Below are 21,227 nucleotides of genomic sequence, written 5' to 3'. Positions count from 1 at the left end.
CTCCAACCCGGACTCTGAGAAAAGGAAGTGATAGCATTAAGAGATGGCCCAGTAATGAGTCCCTCCCTGCCCCCAGAGCTTAGGTCAAATGCAAAATCATTGCCTCAAGGGGAAAGATACTCTCTCCAGAATCTACCTGCGTCCAGAAGCTATGCTCCACCTGGTTGTGGTAAGTAAGCCCTTCATCCTCCTGGGTGGTCAGGGCTGGACAGAGCCTGAGAGACTGTTGGCCGGGCCTTCCTGCATGCACAGATGGGGAAGTGGAGCCCAGAAGGAGGAGCGATGGAGCTACCATCACCCGCTGAACTTGTGGCAGGACTAAGATCGGATGTGGATCCCAGACCACCAGGTCCCTCAACCAGGAATCCTCTTCAAATAAAAGTCACACCCCTCCTCCACTCAAAAACCTGTGTTCAATGAACAAAGCCCAAGCCCTTGGCTTGGCATTCAAAGCCCCCACCATCTAGTTCTTGCCGATTTTCTTGGTCTTATCTCTCCTTCCATGCCGGCCCCACCTCCCACCCACAGCCATGCTGCAGCCACACACTGGGTATCAAGAATGGGCAGGTGACCCCTGCGCTCATGACCAAGGCCAGCTCTCATTGGTATTCCTGCCTCTATGCCTGTACCTGAGCTGTTTCCTCAAACCAGAAAGTCCTTTCCCGTCTCCCACATGAAAACCCTACTCAGTCCTCCAAAGATTCTCTTAAAGGGCATCGCACCCATTCCCAGAGCAGAATTCCTATTCTTTGCGGGCACTCCACTTATGATAGCCTATTAATGATAAAACTAATCTATATGGACACCCGATTTCCCCGGTTCATTTCAATCCTATACATACAATTCACCACATCAGCTTTTTGGCTTGTTCAACAAATATTTATCAGGTGCTACAAATACGAGCTCCTGCTGGATAGAGAGCTGCTAAAAAATAATCCCCAAAGTCTATGTATTGTAGTTACGGGGCATGAGCCGGAGGACGCGGGGCGGGATGCTGTGGTCACTGCTGTTTGCTCTGAGTTCATCACTCGCCCCAGTGGCCCTGTCCGGTCCTGCTGCGTTGTGGTCACAGGGGCCCCGGCGGAGATGGCCACCCCTCACCCAGCTCAAATGCGGAAAACAGATGACTTGTCTTTCTCCCCAGTGGGAATGAAGCCGAGTCAGATTTTTTTGTGTCTTTGCATTGCTTAATATAATCTCCCCTCAAATTATTATCCCCTCCTTCCCATGGGAACAGTTGAAGATGCCAATTTCATACTGATTCCGGATGCAAAGTCTGTTCTGTCTGACCTCATTGATTCCTGGGGGATGTGTTGAGACCTGTGAAATATGTGAAAACTCATAAATCAACTCTGGCTGGCGTTCTACAAATGTCTTAGTATGAGGGAAAGTCAGACAGCACTGACGAGTCCCCCGAGGCTCGCTGCTTCCCCAGCCCTGACCTGGAGTCCATGGATGCTGGCTGCCTGGGGCAGGGCCCGGCACTGGCTGTCCCCATCTCCCCTCTGGCCCAGCTCCGACGAGCCAGAGGGGAATGGGAGGTCAGTCCTTGACATCCAGTCTGATGTCTGAGGCCCTCTGGAGAGAAGGAATCCTGTGAATGTCCTCTCTCTGCCAGCCCCCAAGGAGATGGCCTCAAGACCCTTCCCCAAACACGCTCCTCTGCTTCCAAGACAAACAGGAGCCTTGGGCTCAGGGGGGTGTGCTGGAGTGAGTGATGAGAGGCTGAGTTAGGAAATGAGTGAGGGTTCCTCTCTCACTGCTTGGGTTTAACAGTGCTCACACTCCCTTTCTCTCCACTCATTCATTCATTCATTCATTCATTCGACAGTCATTTGCTAAGAGCCCACTCTGCCAGATGCTGTGGATAAACAGTGCGTGCTGGGGCCACGCCTACAACCAAGAAACCTCCCAGCCCTCACCAGGCACCCCACGCACAGCTCCAAGCCCTGATACCCCCATCCTCAGGAGTGCATGTGGACACCTGTCTGCCCTCTGCCGCACAACTGGGGGCTGCCCGGAAGCTGTGAGCTTTCTGCCACCAAAAAGGGGGGACGCTGGCCTGCTGGGGAAGATGGTCTGAGGAGCCCCCCAGCCCAGCCCCAGTCCCAGCCTGCCAGCCAGTGCGGTTTGAAGGTGGCCTTTCTGTCTCCGTGTCTATGTGTGCAGAGAAGCTGGCAGCCAAAGAGAGAGGGGAACACACATAATCATGTCACTCCTCCTCGGCGCTCCCAGAGCTGAGAGAGGCCCCAGAGAAAGGATCAAAGGCAGCCTGTCTGGCTGAGTGGGGTCAGAGTGGAGAGGGGGAGACAGTATCAGCAGTCACAATCTGAAAGGCAGTCCCTCTCTGTCTCCCTCCCCTTCCACTCTCCCTCCCCAAACTTGGGAGGATAAGCAGCCCTGTGTCTGTGTACCCCATTGTGACCCAGTAAGGACTGGTAAGATGTGAAGCCAACAGAGCCCTGTTCCTGTGGGGAGAGCAGATGGTAAGGGAGTGACAGCAGTGACTACTGTTCCGGGACTGCACGCCTGACTAGGGGACACTCTGCATTCCTTCGCTAAACTTCTTAAACAACCCCATAAGAAACGTGTTAATTTCCCATGTTGTAGATGGGACATTCAAAGGTTTTAATACCCTGAGCCCGGCAACTGTGCAAGGATGGGATCTGAACCCCAAATGTCTGAATCTAAAGCCTCTGCTCTTCCCTGCCCCCATCTTACTAACTCCCACTGCTCTTCGGCCTGATGACTTCTCCCTCCAGGTCCTTCAAGAAAATAAAGATCTCCTTTCTTTCCCAAACAGCAGATGTCACAACTTGAGCCTTTCAGACGATATCTACATGAGGCTGTTGTTGATGACATTAATGTGATTACTAATGTACTGCTTTAATCATTTTCTCGTACTCATGTACACACTCTATAAAACTTAGACTTTGCACTCCTATGCTATTTTTACTTCTTTATCTCATTTAATCCATTTCTGAGAGCACAAAGAGCTCCCAAATCACTCTGTCTCTTGCATCATGCTGGGGCATGGGCAGGAGCGACAGATGCCCTTCCAACACCAGGCATACAAGCAGATAAGAGCCTGGGAGAATATCTGTGGAAACTGCCAACATAGATACAGAACCTGTGCGACTGGGTCCATTCTCAATTTGGCCAGTGGTGTACTTGGTCTACTTTTCATCAAAAGGACATTTGCAAAGAAATCTATCACTAAGCTTGATGACAAAAGAGAAGATACCATCACCTTCTTCCATCTCAACGCACAACACCTTTATGGAAGCACCAAAGGACGCTCCTCCCACTCATTTAAAGCACACATGGCTGCACAGTCTGATCAGCCCTGGCCCTGACAGGTAACGGTACTCTCCTACCTTCCTGCAGACACTCTTCAGAGAGCTGGTTATACACCCACCTTAGCCATGACCGTCAAGGGCTGAATTGCCCCGCTGCTAAAAGTTCACACTTCCTCCATCCTGTTGCAGCACCACTTGCTTGTCACACACAACTGGCTAATTCCTGAATGGAACATAATTGAAAGAAACAGGACCAGACCAAGGAACATAAGGTGAGAGCCAAGAAAAATTTGTAGGTCATTGAGAAAATTGGTATACTAGGCACTGAGGACGTGCCTACTCTCCAAAGCACTGAGGGCTGGGCAGGTCTCCTCGTGGGTGCCCACTGGGTGTGGGGGGTGGTCAGCTCGCTGCACCTCCTCACCCCTACAGACCAGGGCTGGTTCTGGAAGGCAGTGGCAGCTGTGGGTAGAGAGGGACTTCCTCACACACGGAGGACAGACTCAGTCCTGGCAGATATCACTGAGCACGTGTGCTGGTTGAAGTCGAGAAGGACCACGTCACAGAGCAATCCGGATGAGAACACATGAAGGGAAAATCCAGACTGTCTTCCTAAGGACTGGGAGGATTTAGAAAAGTGGAACATTCTTGAGTTGGAAGAGACCAAGAGATTATCTCCTCCAGGGAATTTAAGCCTTTGGTGTGGGTGCCACAAACCTGTTCTACAGGCAGATAAAGCCCTTGGACCCCCTTCTCAGAAGAATGCTTTGAATTGCATGGAGTTAAACTCACAGGGAGACCAATTATATTGAAAGGCAATTAACAAAATAGTTTAAAAAATAAATGTGCATTGTAGAAACATATATGCTTCCTTATCAGGGCATTACATAACAAGACAGGACAGCAGCCTACTATCTTGTACAATTCTGAAGTAGCAATTAATGAAAATGGCATTTCAAGATACGCCAAATACTTCAAGACACTTCAGAGTCACTGTTACAGCTATAACATGGTGTATGACTAGCTGTGCTTCTCGTGTTAATACTGTCACAGGGACCACTAAGGCATTACAGCCTACTGTCTCCATAATGGACAACAATGACAAATTTCACTAGACGTTAATGAGAAAAAACATGACAACGGATCCCTGAATTCTAGCCGCACACCCCACATTCAGATTCTTACTATCCTCCTGTCCCTCCTTTTTACAGAAAGGCCCAATGACTTTCTTATGCCCCACAGCTAATAAATAGCAAATCTGTCCCGTTCTTCTCAGTGTCCTCTCTGGTCCCTTTCCCACGCCATCTGTCTCACTTTAAGCTTTAAAAAAATTGGCGGGGGGGGGGGGGGGGGGGGGGGCGGGGGGCGGTGGTTTTAAAACAAAAATAATACATCCTTCTAACAGATTCAAACAATATGAGAATTCATTTTAAAAATTAAGTTTTAACGTTTATTTTTCTAAAGTTTTTATTTATTTATTTATTGTAAACCCCCCTATTCTGCTCACTCCCTATCCCCACCAGTGACTAGGAAAGACTTGAAGCAGGACGGGGTGCACGGGGATAAGTCTGCCAAGGCCCGGTTGACAAGCAAACCCAACTGCGGAGCCCCTGACTCAAGCCTGGTCCCACTTCTTGCCAGGCCTGCCTGGTCCCCGTGCCCTCGGCAGCCGAAGGAACCCAGTGACCTGCATTCCCTGCATTTTCCTTCCAGTCTCATCCCTGAGGACATGGTTTCAAGTTATTGCCCAAGCCTTTATAAAAAAATTGGGAGAAAAGCCCACAGGAGCCGCCACGTGGAGGGCTCAGTGAAGTTTCCAGTGCTCCTGTCCTTGCCTTATCTGCTGGGAACAAATGTCAGGTTGGAAAGTCTTCTCACTGTTCCGTTTCACAGTTTAAACAAACCCAGGCTTTGCTGGAGTCTTGAAGCAGAACCTGACTGAAATTTCATGAGGGAAGGAACTAGGCCATATCCTGCAAAGTCTGTGGGATGGGTGTGTACCAAGCTCAGTTTTTGGTCATTTTAAAGGTTCTAAAGAATGAGGCTTGCAGTGCATTTTCAGATTCTATGAATCTTTCTACACACAGGTTGTCATCGCCAGACCCTTGAGTCTTTCTTGATGAATGGTTTCCTTGTGATTCTACAGACAGACACTGGACAAGGTATTTCCTCACATTCTCTGTGAGCCAGACCTTGTCATGCCCAGTTTACAGATGAGGAAACTGAGATTCAAGGCTCACAGCCAGGAAGTGACCAAACCAGGATGGGACTCAAGGCCAGTCTGATGTCCAAGTTCCAGCCCTCTCCATTCCAGAAGGCACAGCCTGCCCATCTCTGCCTTCTCTTCACCATCTCAGGGACCTATCACAGGCCACCTAGTATTTTAGCAGCTTCTTTTGTGTCCAATCTCCCTTCCTGACGGTAACTTCTGGAGAGAGCCCGCAGCCATGCCCAGACACCCTGCCCCCTCAGTGCCCAGAGCAGAGTCTGGCCCCAACAAGTGCTCTGTTATCATTGGTCACATTTATTGTCAGTTGAATAAAACCTGGCTGGCTTTCAGGAAGACTAACTCAACACAAAGTCTCGGGCTAGCACATCCGTCTTCTAGAAGGATCCCTATGAATGCCTACCTCGCTACTCAAACGCTTTGATCAATACAAATCCCTGGGCCAGGAAGGAGAATAATTTCACAAACGACCAGAAGATCCCCTTCAGTCCCTGGGCTCTAGTAAAAGACTGCTTGGTCAACCGCAGAACATTCCATAAGCATCTGTCACCAGTACAGTCCCTAAGTTTGCTGCTAAGCCAAGCTGACTGGCAAAGCCAGAACTAAGACTGTCCACCAAGAGAGGTGACAAGTTGAGCCCCAAAGGGGACAAGCACACATAAATAAGGGACATCCACATGCAGGGACCTTGGCTGAAGTTGATGTTCTCAGAGGCAGCATGCTATGATAGGAAGGTTCCTGAGTGGGGGTTCAAACCATGGTAGCTCCAGCCCTCAGCTCAGCTCCCTTCTTCCTGAACCTTCAGCAGCCATACCATTAACCCCACAGCATCCTGCTTCTGCAAGGTCTTTTGGCCAGCTCAGAATCCTTGGTATGCCTTTGATTTTATCTTTTCTCTGTATCTTCGGTGCATCTAGGTAGGTAAGACTTCCCTGGAGCCGCTCTTACTTCCTTGATGACTAACCATGTCCATCTGGCTCTCCATCGCCAGAGAAGCTGGCCACTGATCTCCCAGGGGTCCAGGATCTGGAGGACACATCCTAACCAGCCATGAGTCACCACCCTCGGCCGTAGGGCTGAGCACCCACAAGCCAAAAGGCCAGTTTTCTAGATGACACAAAACTTGCTTGGTTCATGAGCTTTAACTCTTGGGTCACCGTTCACTCTGTAAGTGTCCCAGGTGACCCCAATTTACATCTACGGTGGAGGGGGACTCAAACCTGAGGCTGAATTTTGTTCCAGAAGGAACAGCATCTATTCGCCTCCAAGGCAGAACCCAAAACAGAGAAGTCAAGAAGGAAACTGGGGCACCAGGAACAAGTGCACAGAGCCTGGCCCTGCCTGGCCTGCAGAGACAGGCCACATTCTAATCCGGACACAATGGAGGAAACTGCTTCTTTGAGACTGGGTCCAAAACTCAGAAAAAGGAAGTCACGGTGAAAAGGTACATTTGCTTCTTTAAGCAAATTGTCTCAGAGTTCATGAGGAGAAAGCAGGGCAGAAAGAGGACAAAAGAATAATGGTATTACCTATGAAGCAGTCTGCCCAAAATATTTAATTTGAATTGGATCAGGTCTCTAGATCTATTACCAGTGTAGAGAAAAACGGAAGACATGAAGGAATATGCTAAAAATCACCCAAAATCGTGATCAGTAAAATCCCAAATGTAAGGAATTGTACAGGACAAAGAACCCCACCTTGTAGTTCTCTTGCCTCGTGGCAAGAGAAACAAAAAATATTAAGAGAAATTTAAAAGACTTGTCAACAAAATGTAATTTGGATCGGATCATCGGATCATTTGGATCCGATTCTAACAAACCAACAAGGGGGAAAGGAAGACACTTATGATCAGGGAAATTTGAACACCACCTGGACATTTAATGATAAATAGGAATTATTGTTGATTTTTGTAGGTTTGATAACAAACAGTGTTGGGGCTTTTTTTTTTTTTTAAAGATTTTATTTATTTGTCAGAGAGAGCGAGCGAGAGCGAGCACAGGCAGACAGAGTGGAAGGCAGAGGCAGAGGGAGAAGCAGGCTCCCTGCGGAGCAAGGAGCCCGATGTGGGACTCGATCCCAGGATGCTGGGATCATGACCTGAGCCAAAGGAAGCTGCTTAACCCACTGAGCCACCCAGGCGTCCCCTTTTTTTTTTTTTTTTTTTTTAAGAATCTCTATCTCTAGATAGAGAATGTATCTCTATCTGTGAGAGATACATTCTTAAGTATTTAAGGATAAAGTTACATGATGCCTGAGATTTGCTTTGATCAGTCCACTGGGGGAGGGTAAAGGACAAGCAAGGCTCGGTCTGTGCTGACAATTACAGCCACACAGTGATAAGTAGGTAGTGTTCATTACGGTCTCTGCTTTTGTCTAGGTTCTTTACAGGAGAAACTTTAATTACAAAAAAAAAAAAAAAAAAAAGCAAGAGAAGGTCCTTGTGTTTAATCAGGGCTCCAACACAGACTCTCTCAGAGGCTTTGAACAAACCTTGACCAATCTGAGCCTCATCCGGAGCTGAATGGGTTCAAACCCTGGTTCATCCCCATTCTCTTTGGCTGGATTTCCTAACCTCTCCAAATGGCTCGGGCTCTTAATTCACATGTAACTACTCCTGCACCCAGCCCTGGGGAAGCATTTGCTCTCCTGACCGCTGCTCTCATCACTCTGGCTTATCAGCTTCATCCTGATGGCGAGGAGAAGACTCCTTTGAAGAGGTTGTCCTCCCTCCTAGGACACCCAAATTTCAGAAATGTTTCCCTGTTCTTCCCGATTACGCAGCGCTGGTTCCACACTTCCTCCACAAGCTCAGACCTACATCCTCCTCCTCCAGGTGGTGAGAGCCCCCCACGCACCACCTCCTCCTTTATCAACAATGCCCTCTCCTGGTGTGCGCCCCCCTGCGCCCCCCCCCGCCCCCACTTCGGCCATCTCTGCGCCTGGCTTCCCTTTTGCCTGTTCTCAAGCCCCCCTCCTGCATCCTGGAGGGCACAGTGGGTGGAAGCAGACACCCTTCCTCGTCTCCTCTCTTGTCCCTCCCCTGTGACGCCACCTCTTACAATGCCCAGAAGGACCTGTGTACGTCAGGAAATAGTGGGGTGCAGGGAAGGGAAGTTAGAAAGAACTCGGGATTTATGAATGCATAATGCTGAACTTTTTGGAAATGGGTGGGCCCGGTGCCAGTCCTCGCTAGGGTTCCTTGACTCTATTCTTCTTACAGAAAGGGCCATTATGAAGGCTCCACGTCTCCCGCGTGACAGGTTAGGAACCGTGAAACTGCATGACGTCATGGGGACAAGGAGATGAATAGGTTTCCCAGCCCCGTCCTTCTTAAGGGCCCTGAGTTCCTGGAAAGAAGTCTGTGGGAGGGAGGGGACTGCTTCGGGGAGTGGTGCAGCAGTTCCCAGTTGTTCCCCAAAGGGGTCTGTGGGATGGCCCCAGACATCAGGCAGAACACCCTGAGGCCCCCTCACAAAATCCTGGAGCACCTCAATGGATAATCACACCCCCTTCCTCACTTTCAATCCTGCACTCGATGCATCCAGCCCTACAGGACATCCTGGAAGAGGCGCTCTACTCCAATCTCTCCTTTTTTTTCCCTTTAAAGATTATTTATTTATTTGAGAGAGAGAGAGAGAGAGACTGAGAGCACAAGTGGGGAGGAGCAGCAGAGGCAGAGGGAAAAGCAGGCTCCCCCCTGAGCAGGGAGCCCAACACCAGGCTCCATCCCAGGACCCTGAGATCAGGACCTGAGCCAAAGGCAGACCCTGAACCAACTGAGCCACCCAGACATCCCCCAACCGCTCCTTCTCTGCATTTCTTTCCGGGATCCTTTCTTTACTACCCGACAAGAGAGGTCACGTGGCCCAGTTAGGAAGGTAGATACTGGTAGTCAGTCCTGTAACCCACCATCCTACCTCTGTCATGACTAACCTGCTGGAGTCCGTGCTCCCTTTCCTAGAGGACGAGGAAGCAGAAGTTCAGTTGGTAAAGTCCCTTCCAGTTACAGCGCTCCGGCAGCTCGTTATAGGGAAGGGCACTACCTCCTTCTCCACCAAACTGTGTCTGTGGCTTGGCTGGACCCCACACTCTTTGCCTCTGCCCACTCATCTCTATTTGGAGTGACCATTAACTCACTCTCCCCTCGGTCCCCACCCCTCCTCCTCTCTACCTCTATTTATCTTCCCCCCTCGCCCCCCCCACATACACCCCATGTCCTTCGCAACCAGTAAGAATGGAGAAGTTTGGGCCCAGGTGCACCCAGTTTCCCCTTGCGGCTCTGAAGGACACTGGTTTGCATACTATATCCATGTATCCAAATGGAAATGCACACTCATTTGCAAGAACAGAAGATATTACGAGATAGCCAACCCAGACTCTCTAACAGCTTAATACTTCAGAGCCCTAAAAACGGACCAACAAAAATCTCACTAGGCACACCGGTGGTCTCCAGGACTTTGGGGAAGGGACGTATCAGAACTTCACTCACATTTATTTTTATCACATCTTCTAAGATGTTCTAGTCTTAAATGTATGCGTTACACTCCTCAAACCATATTAGTATAACAGGATATGTATGTAATTTATAAATACGCATCTCATGGGGCTCCAAGCTCAAAAAGATCTTGGATACGAGGTGCATGATCAAAAAGGTCTGGAGCCATCACCACTCTAGACCATCTGCTGAAGCTGGAAACAGTCACAGAGCTCTTGGTCCAACCATCAGAGCAACCAAGGAAGGATCCCCAGTAGCGCTCCGCTAAGGCCACACTGGTCAACAGACACCAAAGCTCACCAGGGCACTGGTCAAACCACTTGCCAACCCCCTTGGGGACTCATGCCATGTGATGTCGCCTTCCTCCCAGAGGTCTATTCTCGCTGTGAGTTCCCATCAGCGGGGCTCATTATAGCCAAAAGAACATTGGCACCCACCCAAGGAACCCACTCTCTTTCCAGAACAGCTGGCCATGGCCTTCAAGACTTCTTTTATTTCAAGAGTATACATTCCATTCAAGGGTGAGGAGTGTTGAAGAGAAAGTGCTGGTCCTTTCTAGATCTTCTCTCTGGGATTCACTAAGTTAAACCAGATGCATTTATGATCAAACAGAGAGAATATAAGCTTAGTCTTTAGGTAGATAGGTGATAGACAGATGAAAATAAAGAAAAAACAAATCAGCTTTCTAGATGAGAACCAGAATGTGACAACGATCTAAGCTACTCCTGGGGGGGGGGGGTTCCTGGAGACACAGGACACTCAGCAGAAAGGAACTCTGTAGAAAGTAAGTCATTGCTTTATTGGTTAGGACTTCACTGTTGCTGGATTAGGACCTTCCCAGAGCACAGGAGCCTGAGACCCTGCGCTACTCACCCACACACTGGTTGCTTTCATCCATCTGGTATCCAAAGCGGCAGATGAGAGGCCTCGAAATCGTGGGGTAGTTTGGAGCTGAGAGCGGTGGGGCCGCTGCTGGGTACGGACCCGAGTAGGGGTTGGAGTAGGGGTTGGAGTAGGGCCCCCGGTACACTGGGTTTGTTCGGGGGATGCACAGGTACCCGCCGTTTTGGTTAACACACATCATGTCTCCTCGGCAGGCCTCAGGGATGGTCCGGCATTCGTCAATATCTGGAAATGCCAAAGAAAGGATGAGGGTCAGGGGCTCCCCGGCCAGGCAGCGCATGGCACATAGTTCAGCCAAGGATCCCAAAGCCACTCTTTACCAGCATCTGCTCCCAAACACGGAGGGCCACCCTGGCACATCACTGCGGGGGACCCTCAAACGTTGGTGTAACTAAATCACACTGACCAGCATCACCCAGACATCAGCCATCAGAGACCACATCACAATCTGCACCCCAGCCACAAAATCCATATCATCTCACCCACATGTGAAACCCAAGTAGACACTACCAATCAACATAAGTAGAAGGTAACAGTAAAAATGTATGTATCAATACTAAAATGGAGCATTTATCTGTGAGCGTGCCATCTAAAAACAGCCCAGTGCTCCCATGTACCCATACGACCCCCGGGAAACCCTGGGTTGGACCTCATGATGACTTCCTCTTCTACTCCAAAAAACAGCTGGGTGGGGGAGGGAATCCCTTGCATCAAGGAAGATAAGGTTTGGCTGAGAGCTAGTTCCTTGCAAAGAAAGTGGAAGCCTACTGGCAAGTCAGCTCGCCCTGTGCCAGCAAACAGGTCTGTGTCCAGGTCCGTGTCCAGGCCTGTGGGGGAGACACGCTCACCCCAGACAGCTCAACCGAGACACGTGCACCAACTCCCACCTCGGGAAAGGGAAGTATGCTGAGGTTGATGCCCCGTTCTGTAGCAGTCCATGGATGGATGTCATGCTACACGAGATAAGTCACAGGAAAGTCATGTATGATCTCCCTTATATGTAGAATCAAAAAAGCCAAACTCATAAAAATCATGAGTGACATGGTGGCTGAGGACTGGGAGAGGCTGGTGAAGGGCACAAACTTGCATTTATAAGTTGAATAAGTGCCGGGGAGTTCACAGCCCTCCCAGCGAGGACAGTTCGCCATATTGTATTAGGTTCTCGAACATTGTTAAGAGAGACGCTCTTGGGACGCCTGGGTGGCTCAGTTGGTTAAGCAGCTGCCTTCGGCTCAGGTCATGATCCCAGTGTCCTGGGATCGAGTCCACATCGGGCTCCTTGCTCGGCAGGGAGCCTGCTTCTCCCTCTACCTCTGCCTGCCATTCTGTCTGCCTGTGCTCGCTCTCTCTCCCTCTCTCTGACAAATAAATAAAATCTAAAAAAAAAAAAAAAAAAAAAAAAAAAAAAAAAAAAAAGAGAGACGCTCTTAAAAGTTCTTGCCATAAGGAAAGAAATGTGACTATGTGATGTGATGGCGGTGTTAGCAAAGGTTCCGGTGGGGATCATCCTGCAATATATATGTGTTATCAGATCAACAAGTTGTAACCCTGAAACTCATATGACATGATGTGTCAATCATATCCCAATTTTTCTAAAAAAGAAAGAAAGTGAATTCTGCCAACAATACCTATGAGCCAGGACATGGATTCTCTGCTAGAGCTTCTAGAAAGAAACAAAAGCTTTGCTGACCCCTTGAAGTTGGGCTGGGAAATCCCTCTAAAACCTCAGACCTATAAATAATTACAGATAAATCTATGGATAACTTCTGAGCTGAGCTGGGAGATAGATTTTTGTTGTTTAAACCACTAAGTCTGTGGCAGTCTGTTACAGCAGCCATCAGAAACTAATACAGATGGAGAGCCCCTTGGGGACACAGGTCAATCCATGCTCATTTTTGCCCCCTCCTGGGGTGGGCCACAAAGCAGGTGATTGATAAATGGGTGTTATTGACAGGCACTGTTTTCTTCCATAACCCAGGCCAATACAGGTTTGATAATATCAAGCAGCAGCAGGGAAAGACACAGGCCCACCATCGGTCTGTCATCGAATGCCCCCACCCAGTGCAGGATCCTCCGTGTCCCTCGTACCTAAGCACTGTCCTGACGAGCGATCCAGATCGAAGCCGTTAGTGCACTGTTGCTGCCGGGAAGGAGAGAGGAGAAAGAGGTAAAGTCATGGTCCTTACCATTTTTTTTTTAAACTATAAAAGTATTACAAGGACATCACAGAAAGTTCGAGAAATGCAGTAAAGAAAAAAAAAAGCATCCGTAACACCAAACCTGAATTATAAGTCCTATTTGCCCCTTCTTTTTAGTATTTTCTTATAATCATTTAACACTTAGCATTACACTTTAAAACCCCCACTACCAGCAGATTTGAGGGCTGTTTCCTGCCCCAGTTATGAGACACAGGAGTAATCACATCTGGCCCACATGATAACGAGGCACATCCCGAGTTCATTTCTTTATAGGAGCAGATGGGACTGCTTTTAAGGGCAATCACTCTCTTGCCCTGGGTGCTATTCGACCTCCCCTCCTCGGGACCCCCGTGACATTCCCTAACCTAACCCTCTCACCTGAAACTACACAGCAATGCAGCCTGTTTTGTAAGAAAAGTAGAATAGGGAAAATCCCCCTTTTGCAGTCTCGCCAAGACAATTACATAAAGATGCTTCTAGGAATAGACAGGTCTCAGTGGTCCCCTGGGGTTGTGGTCTTCATGTGCAATTTGAGTTTACAACTTTAGGCCTTAGAAAAACGTCATGGGGGCCAAAAGTCCGCATTTTATAGGAACAGGCAGAGCAGGAATGTTTCTAACTATGGGAACCCCAACCCTGGCCTTCCTTGTGCCTTCCAAGGTTTGGATTCCTGCACTGTAGGCTGGTTTTGAGAGATGACGGATTCAGCCTGCATTTGTGGGAGTGGGGTCAGGAGTCTTAGGGCCTTGGGGCAAAAGAAAGGGAGCAAATGAGCCAGGAGAATGTGCCATAAGGCTCGGGAAAACCAGGAGACTGGAGTCCAGGCCTGGCTCACCAGCTATGCACCAGCGAGGGTTCAAGCCCACCAGCCTCGCTTCAATGCCTCAACTGTAACCACTGCTCGCAGCTTCCTCGGCCTCCACACCCTCACCTGTAAAATGGGGGCGACAGCGCTTACTTCTGCGTGGCTGCAAGGACTGGATGGATATGTTCATGGATGCGGAGTGCCTAACACGCAGTAACCACAGGACCAGGACCCCTGTCCTCTCCGTGTCTGGATGTCACCATCTGTCACCGTGAGGCTGGGTCAGAGGACTCCAAGGGCCCCCCAAGCTCCAAGTCTCTGTTACTCCCCCTAGGCTCCTTTTTAATCCCTAAGAGCCTGAATCTATTTTGAAATTCTTAATAGGAAGAGAAAAAGTCTTCCCCCATCCGCCTGTGGTCCCTCAGCCCTGCCCCGAGGTGAGGCCTCTCTCATCTGTGAGCCAGAAACAGAGAGGCTGCTCTGAGTTTGCAGGAGGGACGTGCCCACATTCTCAAAGGCTGACACAAACTGGCTTCATAAAGTCTGGGCACTGCGGGCCTCTCCCAGACCCCTGCTGGAGCCTGACTTCCCCACCCCCTGTCCACACCCCTGCCGAGGGGGTCAGTCCAGGGCGGACCCGCCTCCTCCCACCAGGGCTGCGTGTCTGCAGAGACACGCAGACCCACGTGGGCCACAAGCAGGCAGGGCACCACTGCCCAGAAGCCCTAGAGCGCCTCTGACTTTTTAACATTTACCATAAATCAAGCCTGGGAGGACACAACTGACAGCAGCTGCCCGATGCAAAGTCTTGGATTGGGAATCAGAACCCTGGAGTCCCAGCCCCGCCTCTGGGGCGAGGGTCCACCTCTCTGAGCCCACCTTCATCTAGGGGCGGGGCTCAGCTTTGGTGAACTGTAAATTCTGGGGTTCTAAAATGCGTGGCTGGACCCTCTCACCCTGATTTTTAACATGCTTCTAGATCAGACACAACATTAAAATCCTACCTGTGCATTCCCAGGACTCGGAAGACAGAGAGCCAGAATGGTAACAGTAAGTATCCTGCAGAGAGAAACAGGTTGAGAGATAAAAATGCCCAAGTTACTTCCAGAATCCAGACCTGGGGACCAAGAGGGACCACAGGCTGCCTGTGCATTTACAATGGGGACTCCAACTTGTGTATATATTTGGGGGGCTGGGGTGCTCCTGCTCCAGAGGTCAAAGCAGACTCCAGATACCCCCAGCCATCCAACGTAAAACCATGCCTCTCTAACTAGTTTTATGTGTTGGGATCATGTGTTAGATGACATTTTTTTTTTTAATAAAAGGTTTTGCTACTTCAAAGACAAAATCTAAAACCCACTGCTGTGGCATGACCCATGCACGGACCAGCTGCTTTGTCTTTACTTCTTGCAAAGTTTTCAGTGTCCTTATTCTGAAACAGGAAAAGTAAACGAGACCATAGCACCCTCAAAAGATGCAAGGAAAGTACCAACGTGCAGCGTTTGAGTTCTACGGAAGAGAGATGTCTCGGGAAAGTCTCCTAACCCCAGGGCACACATCACATAGGCCCCAATGGCAAAGAGGGGTTGGGGGACCTGGGCACCCTGGGGAAGAATGGACGCAGAGGGAAAGCTTAGGAGGAGGAGTCTAGAAATTGCAGGTCAAGCCGGCTCTCCATTCCAAAGCCACCAAACCTCTCCTGAGCCTGTGTCTTCTACCCTTCATCACCCACACGCTTCTAGCTAATAAAATCACGGCTGGCACAAGGCTTTAAAAATACAGAATAAAATTTTTTAAAGTGAATAAATAAAGAAAAATACAATACAGATACCACTTCACATCTCTCGGGATAGCTTTAATCAAAAAAAGCAAGAAAACAAGTGTTAGCCAGGATGTGGAGGAATTGGAGCCCTCGTGCAGGGCTGGTGGGGAGGTGCAATGGGGCAGCTGTGTGCCAGCGCCACAGAACATTAAAAATTGATTTACCGTACAATCCAACAATGCCACTCCTGGGGAAACCCCCAGAAGAGGGAAAATAGGGATGTAAAGAGATATTTGTATACCCACGTTTACAGCAGCAGTTTTACTCACAATAGCCCAAAGCTGAAAGCAACCCAAGGGTCCCTCAGCAGATGAATGGATAAACCAAAGGTGGATCGGAGTATAATTCAGCCTTGGTAAGGAAGGAAATTCTGGCATAAGCTACCACATGGATGAACCTCGTTGACGTGATGCTAAGTGAATTAAGCCAGTCACAAAGGGACAAATACCGTATGTGCCCGTCTACATGAGGGACGCAGAACAGTTAAAGTCCTAGAGACTTGGGGTGCCTGGGTGGCTCCGTGGGTTAAGCCTCTTCCTTCAGCTCAGGTCATGATCTCAGGGTCCTGGGATCGAGTCCCGCATCGGGCTCTCTGCTCAGCAGAGAGCCTGCTTCCCCCTCCCCCCACCTGCCTGCCTCTCTGCCTGCTGGTGATCTCTCTGTCAAATAAATAAATAATAAAATAAAAATTAAATTAAATTAAATCCTAGAGACAAAGAGGAGGATGGTGGGTGCCGGGGGCGGAGGGGAAGAAGGAATAGGGAGTTAGTGTTTCACGAGGACAGAGTTTCAGTTTTGCGAGATGAGAAGAGTTCTAGAGACTGACTGCACAAGACCATGAAATGTACTTAATGCTACTGAAAAATGACTACAATGGTTCAGGGGAGCCTGGGTGGCTCAGTTGGTTGAGCGTCTGCCTTCGGCTCAGGTCATGATCTCCAGGTCCTGGGAATGAGTCCCACATCCGGTTCCCTGCTCAGTGGGGAGTCTGCTTCTCCCTCTCCTTCTGCCCCTCCCCCCTGCCCCCACCTGCTCATGCTTTTTCTCTCATTCTTTCTCAAAGAAATAAATAAAATCTTTTAAAAAAGGATTTAGTAAAAAAAAAATTTTTTTAAATGATTATAGTGGTTTAGGCGGACCTGGATGGCACAGTTGGTTAAGCATCCGACTCTGGGTTTCAGCTCAGATCATGATCCCAGGGTTGTTGGATCAAGCCCAGAATTGAGCTCTATGCTCAGTCCGGAGTCTGCTTGAGATTCTCTCTCTCCCTCTGCCCCTCCTCCTTCTCTCTCTCTTTCTCTCTCTCTCTCAAATAAATAAATTTTAAAAAAAAATTATTATGATGGTATAAAAAAAAACTATGTAAATGAAGAGCTATTTAGTGTTATTATTGTTCAGCTCAATAGTGATTTATCTGAGCAACTACTATTTACAAGCATGGACCCTAGACAGAAGAGCAACAAAACCATGACTCCATCGCTGCCCTGGGGAGCAGGCTGGAGAGCCACGGGAATTGATTACATCAATACACACTGGTAAGGGCATTGAGAGAAGTACCCAGTGAGCGCCATGAGAGCCAGGCTGGAGGCAGGGACAGGAAGATCAGAGAAGGCTTCCCGGAGGAGGTGAACTTGAAGAACTGCTATATCAACATATACCTCCACTTTATAATCCCTCCCTTCATTAAAAGAATGTTCAGTAGATGACAAAGCTGACTCAGTCCAGGAACACAAGGCTCATCTGAATTAGCAACCCCAGGTAGCTGGAGGGCCCTGGACTTGAGCTGACATCCAGGGAGAACAGAACCTTGACTTTGTACTAGAAGACACAGGCCCACTTCCTTCATCCGGTGCCCAATCCAAAGAATAAAGACCCCGAGGGTCCACACATTTTCACTGTGTCTAAGTGCCTGTGTGAGCCAGGTTCTAGAACGCCGGAGACAGCTCTGACCTTATAAAGTGCAGAGCCAAATCCCAGGGTTTTTTGATATTTGCGACAGCCAGATTTATATCTGGAAGGAATGAAAGAACAATAACAAATTTATTTTCCAAGCTGTATATTATGAATTTCAATGTTTTCCTGTTTCTTCACATGAAGTTTCCTTTCGCTTGGTTATAAAACCCTGTCTCGTTTATGTTGGAGACAGAACAGCCTGACTGCAGTGGGCTCCAGGAGCTAGTGGAAAAGGCATGCTAACCCCATTTCTCCCCCAACTCTCCGACTCCCAGTTCCCTTTGGCTGGAGGGACAGGTCTCCTCGGAAAGGTCCAGCCTCAAGCCTGGCCTCCTGAATGAGCCACAGCTGAGTCCTGGGGGCCCAGTGAATTTCAGGCCAGTCCATTGAGAGGTTTTTCCGAAAAAGAAGGAACCCACGCCCTGCTATTCTCACGGTCTCACGAACAGTTACACCTTGTCATGAAGAACTCCAGAAAGCTCTCAAGATATAGGAACTATAGAAACTATAGAAATTCTAGGGGTGACTTGGATCTCATAACTGGTCCCCAGAACTTTCCAAAAACAGGTGGGTCCACCCATTTTGTGCACCAGCCCAAAGCATAAGCAAACCCAGAGGGGCCAACTGAGTCTCAGGGCTACCTGTCAGAGAAGTGCTGGTCCCCGGTACAACATCAGCCCACACCCACCCCCCCAACACACCCACAGTTCATCTGTCTAAAGCAGCGACATTTTCAAGAGTTTACGAAAGACCATGCCGATATAATCTAGATAAAGTTCTTCAAGGTTTAAGGATTCCTTGACTGAAACTGCAATTTCCTTAAAGAACAGCAAAACATTTGCTTACATGTATTTCTGTCTGCAATCCCCACTTTTCATTGGCTTGAAACTTCTGGGTCGCATGCCCTTTGTGAATCCCACAGAGACATAGAGCAAATCCAATTTCGGGATGTTCGGCTAGTCCGTCCACTTGTCCAACAGTCAGCCAGTCCAGCAAAATAATAGCTAGTGAACTAGTAATTGGTTTCCCAGCTTTATATATATATGATATATATATCATATATATATATCCTAAAATGCCACACGAATTTGCTGCCCTTTCAGTAAAGTAAGGGTGAGCATCAAGCTCTGAGGTTTTTGCAGACTTCCCTTGGATGCTGACTTCTGAAGCCGTATTATAAAATACCCACTCCCAAAAGAAGGCTTCAAGATGGAAATTACAGAGGCGCAGCTTTTTGTAATTAACAATATCATTGCATCACTAGCTAATGCCTTTTCCAATATCCTGACACAGCCTGAATTCCAGCCATAGCCATTTTCCACCCATCAGGTTTTTAGTAAGGTTTCCAGACCCTGGAGGAAAAAAAGGTCCTGAGCGGGGGGAACCTACCTTTTGAATCCTGGCATGTCCAAGATGTGCGAGCAGGAGCAGCGAAGGGGAAAAGAAAAGGAGCTGGCAGCGCGGGACCTCGGAGCCGGCCCTGAACTTCGGCTCCCTCTGGGCCCTTGGGGCTCGCCCGTGTTTTATTCCAGGGGGACGAGCCAGTCGTGGGGAGGACAAGGGGAGAGCCTGGGTCCTCCGAGCCACTGAAGAGCCCACAGAGAAAGCACCTGGTTTTGCTTAGCCCTTTTCAGTAATTCAGCATTAAACCAATTGGAGGAGGAATTTTAAAAATGAACACTTCATTTTCTAAGTATGTTAAACAATGCAAATGGGGCCTCAGTCTGGACACAGCTGGTTCAGATTACAGCGCTCACCAACTGGCTAGACTCCTCACAACAATCTTGGGGCGTCTGCCAGGACCCAGTGCTGGGCTGGGAGGAGAGCCCCGGCCCGCCGCCCCGCCGGAGCAGCCGCACTCGCGCTCCCCGCATCTCTACCGGAGGCGATTGGCGGGCAAGTGCAGGGGGGCGGGGGGCGGGGGGCTGGGAGGGCCCGTTGACCCTTTACTTCCCACCCAGTGAGGACGGCGGTGCCTGGGCCGGCGAGGCGGCCGGGTCGAGGCGGGGGTGGGGGAGTGGGAGGATCCAGCACCCCAGCCCTTGGGGAGCCCGGGGACGCCCGCGAAGGTCATCCTCCGGCAGACGGAGGACTCGAACTCGGGACAGACACAGCGACCGGGACCCGAATCTAAGGATTTACTGGGGAGTCAGACCCAAGGATGCAGAGGCCTGGGAAAAGCGACGGGAGACTCACGGTTTTCTAGAAGAAGGGGTGGCGAGCACGAGGGGGTGGGGAAGAGGAGGAGGATGGAATCTGGCTGAGGCTAATGCAAGACACAGGCTTGTGCAATGCAAACCTTCCCGAGCCCACGCGCCCGCCCCGCCCTCGTCCCCTGATTCTCAGGGGACACGGTCCTCCTTGAATTAAACAGTGTCCAGGCACCGTACTCGCCGTCCACCGTACACGGATGCAATGTCGTCTTATATATCTCAATAAAGATGAAAAAATTATAATTTTTTTTTTAAAGCGTTCCTTGGCTCGAAGGGGATTTTAACAAGTGAAATGATTTGAAAAGACAAAAAAGGACCCTCGGGGAAAGCAGAATGATGGATAAGAACCTAAAAGCATGGGGCACCTGGGTGGCTCAGTGGGTTAAGCCGCTGCCTTCGGCTCGGGTCATGATCTGGGGTCCTGGGATCGAGTCCCACATTGGGCTCTCTGCTCTGCGGGGAGCCTGCTTCCCCTCCCCCCCCGCCTGCCTCTCTGCCTACTTGTGATCTCTCTCTCTGTCAAATAAATAAATAAAATCTTTAAAAAAAATAAAAATAAAAATAAAGCATAAGGTTCAGTGTTTCACATTCATTGTATTGGCGCAGGGAGGAGGGGATTGTTAAATTATTTCTTTCTCTTCCTTTCTTTGTGTTTTTTGTTTTTTGTTTTTTGGTGGTTTTTTTTGGTTTTTGTTTTTGTTTTTGCTTTTGTTTTGTTTTCTTTTGTTTTTTAAGCATTGGAAACTTCTCCTGAGATGAAGTCTTCCCAAAGACACCCTTCTAGAAAAAGACCAACGTGGGATTGGCAGTAATCCAAGCCCCTCCTTCCCCACCTGCATCTTCCCTTGGGCCCATCAGAAAGAACTACTTACAGCTGGAAAGGCCCTGATGCGGTCCTATCTCCTCACCAGGACTGTGTGCTGCAGGGATTAGGACTCCATGTCACTGGAGTGGGATTAAGAGAGGTTAGTTAACTCTCCCATGGTCACACAGCTATTCGTTGATACAACTGAGACACCAAAGTCTACATAGTTAGCCTATTCATTGATACAATCAATTCATTGATTAACTTACATAGTTAAGCCTTCTCAAAGACCACCTTTTTAGTAAGTAAATGAAATCCTACCCTAAAAGTGCATTTGGGGCACCTGCCTGGCTCAGTCAGAAGAGCATGCCACTTTTAAACTCAGGGTCATGAGTTTGAGTCCCGTGTTGGGTACAGAGATTACTTAAATAAAAATAAAATCTTTTAAAAATATAAAAATAGGAATGCGTTCAACGAAAATGTCAGGATACTAATAGTTACCAAAAC

General features: G+C 49.0%; 1 protein-coding gene across 2 annotated transcripts in view; it reads right to left on the bottom strand.

The window, feature by feature from the left end:
- Positions 1-19,956, bottom strand: part of FBLN5 (fibulin 5) — a 74,001-nt gene extending 54,045 nt beyond the window's left edge. Inside the window, exons 1-5 of one of the 2 annotated variants that reach the window (XM_059373505.1) lie at positions 19,899-19,956; positions 19,092-19,288; positions 14,932-14,986; positions 13,013-13,064; positions 10,895-11,149 (exon numbers count right to left, since the gene is read on the bottom strand). In XM_059373505.1, the coding sequence (XP_059229488.1) occupies positions 10,895-11,149; positions 13,013-13,064; positions 14,932-14,986; positions 19,092-19,108 (379 nt within the window). In that variant the 5' untranslated portion in view covers positions 19,109-19,288; positions 19,899-19,956. Of the gene's footprint in view, positions 1-10,894; positions 11,150-13,012; positions 13,065-14,931; positions 14,987-19,091; positions 19,578-19,898 lie in introns of those variants that run through there. The other variant, XM_059373504.1, reaches the window with a different exon arrangement.
- Between the last annotated feature and the right edge of the window lie 1,271 nt (positions 19,957-21,227).

The sequence above is a fragment of the Mustela nigripes genome, chromosome 13 (genome assembly GCF_022355385.1).
Source record: "Mustela nigripes isolate SB6536 chromosome 13, MUSNIG.SB6536, whole genome shotgun sequence".
NCBI classification, from domain to species: domain Eukaryota; kingdom Metazoa; phylum Chordata; class Mammalia; order Carnivora; family Mustelidae; genus Mustela; species Mustela nigripes.
The sequence above is the reverse complement of the archived record's forward strand: the minus strand, read 5'-3'. Positions and strand labels throughout refer to the sequence as shown.